General features: G+C 55.3%; 1 protein-coding gene and 1 pseudogene across 1 annotated transcript; one reads left to right on the top strand and one right to left on the bottom strand.

The window, feature by feature from the left end:
* Nucleotides 1-1,260: 1,260 nt before the first annotated feature.
* Nucleotides 1,261-2,724, top strand: LOC138070726 (heat shock transcription factor, X-linked member 3-like). The gene is made up of 2 exons (XM_068961949.1): nt 1,261-1,740; nt 2,131-2,724. Exons 1-2 carry the CDS (start codon nt 1,261-1,263, stop codon nt 2,722-2,724), a joined length of 1,074 nt encoding a protein of 357 aa, XP_068818050.1.
* A 1,141-nt stretch (nt 2,725-3,865) lies between these two features.
* Nucleotides 3,866-5,061, bottom strand: LOC138071697 (EOLA-like protein; annotated as a pseudogene).
* Between the last annotated feature and the right edge of the window lie 939 nt (nt 5,062-6,000).

Here is a 6,000-nt window from a genome sequence, read left to right as displayed (position 1 = left end):
GCCTGCCATCTGGGTAATGGAGAACAGATCCACAGTGGTGGTGGGGACAGGGGCAGGGGCAGGGGCAGGGAAGATCAGAGCTGGCCTTGGAGAGGACCAGTGAAGTGGTTGTTTTCAACAGAACCAGCTGTACCTTGAGCCCTCAATCAAGTCCTTCAAAGGGAAGGTACTCAAAGTGACCCAAATTGGATGTGGGTTGCCAGGACCGGGGGTAGCAGAAGCCCAACCACCCCATTGAGGAAAGGCACCAAGGCTTTGGAAACAGCCTCCAGGGAGGCTGAATCTGAGGCTCTGGGAAGGGGATGGGAAAAGCACACACAGGTGTTCCCAAAATGAACACTCTAGGGCCACCAGAGTGGTGTTTATGGGAAAAATTGGAAACTGAAGACAACAGCCTGTCATCTGCAGTGGGATGATACCTGTGGGTGGGCAGAGCTCGGGAGGCTGCAAGCTCAGTGGAGCACCTAGCTTTGCCCTCCCACATAACATCCTGGGGAATCTGTGTCTCAGATGCTTGGGAACAGTCAAGTGGAATATGAGGTCACTGCACTGCGCTCGAGCACAGCCCTGCTATGGGGAGAGCTCGACCTGGGGGGCGGTGGGGACAAGACAACTGGACTCTGACTTTGGGGCCAACTGAACGGGACCAACCAACCAGCAGCACCAGCCAGAAGACAACAAAGCTAGAAGAGGGGGAAGGAGGGGGAGCCACCAACTCAGGCAAGGCAAATCAGCCTGCTACAGACCCCATCTTCTGGGAGGGACAGTCACCAGGGGCCCATCTGACCCCTGGGATCTCTCTTGGTGGTAGCAGACCTAGGACTCGCCAGGGCCTGGCCCTTCAGCAGAAGCCAGCCACAGGCCTGTACATTATTAGTGAGGGGAGTGAAGTTAGGGACACATTTGTCAACCCAGCCAGGGCCTGGCCCCTGAAACAATGTGCCTGGAAGCAGAGGAGAGTCCTTGTAGGCAACCTGAAAAATACTTTTCTGTACTTTCAGACAAGAGACAAGCTGGGGATCCCATCTCCATCCCCAGACCCCGCCCCCTCCACACTGGTCCAGGGCTGCCTCTCCACATCACCTCTGTGACATCATGAAACAGTTAAGGAAGCTGACCACCTAATTGGCTGCCTGTCCCAAGACCCAGATTCTAGAATCTCCAGAGAGTATTTATGGGGCACCCGACCATGGTCTGAGGCCCATATTCCCTGAGGACTCACTGCATGGATAGATAATGTTCCTTAGCTAGACTGGCTCCATGGCTAGTCAGAGTTCCCATGAGGCACAGGCAGCCCTGCTGATCCTATCAGCTGACGGGGAGCCTGCAGCAGGGGACACCCATGATTCCTCCCCAGATCCAAACCTGGATTCAGCGGAGGCTTTGGAGAAGCAGGGTGACCAGCCCAAGAGCCCAGATCCAGGCCTCCGTGACAATCCACCCCCACAGGTCCCGAACCCAGAAATGGCCAACGAAGAGAACAATGCCGTCCTTGGGCTGTCCTTCCCCAGGAAGCTCTGGAGGATTGTGGAGGATGCGGCCTTCACCTCTGTGCACTGGAACGATGAGGGAGATACAGTGGTCATCGAGCCAGATCTCTTCCAGATGGAGGTACTCCAGCACAGAGGCACGGACCAGATCTTCGAGACAGACAGTATCAAGAGCTTCATCCGCGAACTGAACCTGTACGGGTTCAGGAAAATCTGCCCTTTGAGTCACTCTGCAGGGAAGAAGCTCATGGTAACGCAGAAAGCCCTTCCGGGGAGACTAGACTAGATGAGCTGAGTGCTGGACGGGTTTCATTTCCCAGGAGAATGTTCTCGTGAGAGGGTGGTTAAGGAAAGAAGAGAAAGCAGGGTCTGTTGTGTTCTACCACCCCTCTTAGACAGGATCCATGTGGGTGACTCCAGACACTGAGGGGCCACTTGATGTCAGGGAGGGCCAGTAACACCTCAAGTGAAGACGGCCCTGGGGGAGCTCTAGGGAGCAACATGCTAGGGCCTCATAACTGCCAGGAATGAAGAGACCTTGTCTTCATACTTAGGCATGGCCTGGACTGTTGTGGGGAGGAGGGTGGTGAGGAAGGGCTCTTCTCCCCTCTCATGGCTAAAGTGATTCATTTTCTTTCAGATCTATCGAAACTCCAATTTTCAGAGAGACAAGCCTCACCTTCTGCAGAACATCCAGAGGAAAGGCAACCCCAGAACAACTTCTCAGCCTGCCACCGGCACAACGACAACCCCAAAGAGAAAGAAGCAAGTGGTGACAAGCAGACACTCTCCTCAATTCCACCACAACGAATTTACCCAAGAGGCTGGCAACAAAATCCAGAAGGGGATGCCAACTGCTCACAGAACCCCAAGCCAGTGCTCATTTGTGTTCTCTGACCTTTGGTCTGTGGGCAATGTAGCCAGGTGGGCTGGGCGAAACCATCTCCCCAATGATCAGGGCAGCCCCAGTGGAGAGGGCACATCCAGCAATGCCATATCTGTGCCCTCAGCTACTGCTGAAAGGGAAAGCCCAGGGAAACTGCCCGAGAGCCCCCCGGTGTACCCAGATCATGAATCGTTGATGACTTTGTACAACACCTGTTACTCCATCCTGATGGCGGGCCTTTTAGTCATGACCCCAGAAGAGGCCCTTGAGGTGGAGGAGGAGCAGGGAGAGTCCTCAGATTATAAGTGTGCCCTCTGTGAGCAGTTCAAGAACAAGCCCAATCCCTGAGCTGCCAGATCCCTAGGGACACTCAAAAGCACTCTCTTATAATCAAAAATAGATTTCTGGCTCTAACAAATTCAAGCAAAACTCCACTGGAGTAAATAAACAATCAAACGAGAACTACGAATCTGTGTTCTTTCTATCTGTCCATTGTATTCACACATGGCACAGGGTGAGCTAGAAGAGGCTGGAAGCCCATGCCCCAGGCAATCTTCAGTCTGGTCCCCATGGTCCATTTTCATCTGAAACAGCAGCGTTTCACAGGCTCATCTAAGGGTCTGACCCATAAGCCGTGTGCTGAGGCGAACCCAGGATGGACTGGTCCCTGGGCCTTGCCTGCAGACGGCCCAGCTGGGCTCCTGACCTTGGGGGTCTCACCTTCCATGAGTCATACACCCTGCAGCAGAAGGGGCTCCTCAAGGATCCCCCAACGAAGCAACAAGTTTCTGATCAGCAGCTGAGCATCCCAGCTCCCTATCCAGGGGCCTCCTCAAGAGGCTCACTGGAAAGCAGGGTCACCCCAGCCACTAAGTGCCTTGCAAACACATTAGCCCAAAGCCAAAGACAAATACAAGGTTTCCACAAGGTGAACACCAGCCCTTGTCACTCTGCCCTCACAGCTGTATTTAGAAGCCTATCTTTGGATGTGAGGTGGCCAGGCACTGCGTCCAACACACATACTTTGAGAGCCAAGGGACACTTTACAGTAGGACAAGTGTCACGTGCAAGGACAAACCACAGCCTGTTTCTGGGCCTGCGGGCCTCTCTGCCTGCTTACACTCAGCCCCGCCCCTGGCCTTCCCCCATCACCCGCTGGACACTGTTCCAACATCAGGGAGTCTGGACCAGAACAGAGAGGGAAAAACACTAACCGGTTTCCAAACAACACATTTCTCTCAACCACCCAGACCCAGCAGGGCCAAAATGAGTGGCAAGACCATCAATTCATAAAGCTCAAAGTCCCGGAGTCTCTCGCTGAGTCCAGAGCAGCATCACACAAGGGCAGTCCCTGCCCCTGGCCCCACACCAACTAGGCACTGCAGCACAGGGCCGATTCAGACACAACCAGATGGGAAAGTCCAGAGTGCGGTGGTGACTGCATGGTATCACCATGTGCTGGTCTCTTAGTCACTTTCCTCTCAAAAGCTCAGTCTGGACAGGCCTCCTGCCCAAAGGGGATCAGGTGCTGGGGGATGTCCACCTGGAAGATGTCCTTTCTGCCCCTCCCAGGGATGGGCTGCAGCAGCCAGCAGGGGTTGGCGAGCGCAGTCACATAGTTCTGTTGCAGGTCAGGTAGCAGGGCTTGGTTCTCCAGCTCCTGCACCTAGTTGGGACCTAGGTTTTCTAGGCACAGAAAAATGCCCCCAATGACCACAAGACCTGTGTGCAAAGACAGGACACAGAATGAGAACAAGGTCATTCAAAGTTGTACCTGCTTGAGACTAAGACTGTATCATGGAGGGAACCTGAGGTGAACTGGGTCCTCTGGCTGAGGGCTAACCTCGGCAAAGGGAACTTGGGGCGAGGCCAAGCGAGGGAGGGAGTGAAATGAAAGGGAGAGGCCTGGTGCTCCAGGAACCCACTAGGACATGGGTAGCTTTCAGTCTGCCCACTGCAGGCCGCAGGGACAGAGCAGGAGGGCCCCAGTAGGGGTCAGCAGACATCAGGTACCTAAGGGGTTTACCAGCAGACGGGTGTTTCCTGTCACCCCTGGGGAGTCAGGGGACTTGCTCAGGCCCAGCTTCAGGCAATGTGAGTATGGAACCCAGGCTGGGTACTTTACTGCCTCTCATGGTCTCTGCCAGGCACACAGACACACATGTGGGGACACACACACACACACAGACAAGCGCCACGTGCAGTCCTGGGCCCACTTCTGCCTCAAGCACAAACGGGGACTGAGGCCCAGAGTGGTGATCAGGAACCTTGTGCTGCCAGTTCCCAGTCCATGGACCCTCGCTGTCCCTCTGAAGAAACCTCAGCCCCCACGCCCAACCCCACCAACTAGTTCAACAGAAAACAAACAAGTACAACCCAGCTGAGATCCAGGGCAGTGCCAGGGCCCATGCAGGCAGCAGGAGGCAGGGTGTCACTTACCCACGATTACTCCATGGCCGAAATTTTCCCCTGCAAGGCCTGGATCCGGGTGGGGCTCATTCTGAGCCTCCGCTCCAGCAGCTCCCACCAGGCTGAGTCTTTCCAGTCCTGGTGCACCATGTGGATGGCCAGGGTACAGTGCCGGTGACCATGTAACACAGGTTGCCACAGCATCTCCAGGTTCTTGACACCGTTTAAGATGAAACCTGCATAAGGCTGTCAAAAGAACAGATAGCCGAACTTCATCTCCGAGGGCTCCTAGGGCTCCCAGGGCCTCATGTGGCTGTGGAAACACAAAACCACAAAGGTCAGGAGTGTGATTCAGTGGCCTGCAAGCTCACAGCCCTGGGCTGGACCTCAGCCTCATGAGCCCGAGCACCCTCCAAATCTGCCGACACAGAATGCAGGGGTCAGAGAAAGCTGGCCCATTCCATTCATCTCCACGCAATCCACTGATAGAGGGGTGGCGACCCAGAGGACCCATCCATTACATGCAGTCTGTGGGGAGGTCAGCAAGGAGGGTGGGACAGTGGGAGAGAGGCACGAGGTGAGTTCCAAGACAGAGAGCCCTGAAACCCTGGGAGCACTGAAGAGGGAGGGCAAGCCCCCTGGCTTCACAGCCCAGAGGCTGGGCTCTGGTCCTCTCCCAGCACAGACGGGCATTGTCCTGGGTTTGGCTTCCCCCACTCCCTGCCACAACCCCACCCTTCAGCTCCACAACGCCATCATTGCCCATGCTCTGCAGATCCCCCATCTTAGCCCAGGGTTGCTAAGGGCAGATCCATGCTAACCAATCTGGACTCAGCCCTGGGGCACCCTGGACCTCAGATGGCCCTGCCAGGTGTCTTCCCCACACCTTTGGGAGCCACCTTCCTCCTAGCCCTTCCCATACCACTGCCTCCACTGTCAGCAGATGCCCTGGCCCCTGCCCAGAGCCTTGAGAAAGAACAAAGGAGAACAGGAACTAATGGGATGGGTGTGATCCATGTCATCACCAGGGCCTGAGACAGCACCATTCAGGTATCACAGAATTCAGACCTCAAATAATACACTAGGTTACTGTCACCTCATTCAATGGCTGAGGTGGCACTGAGGCATAGACTGCAGGGGACCTGAACACACACACCTCCATTCACACTTCTTTCCGTGTACCTGGAGTGGGGTCCCTGTTCACTGGAGCGGGGG

The sequence above is a fragment of the Capricornis sumatraensis genome, chromosome X, assembly GCF_032405125.1.
Source record: "Capricornis sumatraensis isolate serow.1 chromosome X, serow.2, whole genome shotgun sequence".
NCBI classification, from domain to species: domain Eukaryota; kingdom Metazoa; phylum Chordata; class Mammalia; order Artiodactyla; family Bovidae; genus Capricornis; species Capricornis sumatraensis.
The sequence above is the reverse complement of the archived record's forward strand: the minus strand, read 5'-3'. Positions and strand labels throughout refer to the sequence as shown.

Coding starts and splice junctions, on each gene's coding strand:
- LOC138070726 (XM_068961949.1), top strand. CDS start 1,261: ATGGCTAGTCAGAGTTCCCATGAGGCACAGGCAGCCCTGCTGATCCTA. Junction 1,741..2,130: donor CTGCAGGGAAGAAGCTCATG/GTAACGCAGAAA, acceptor ATTTTCTTTCAG/ATCTATCGAAACTCCAATTT.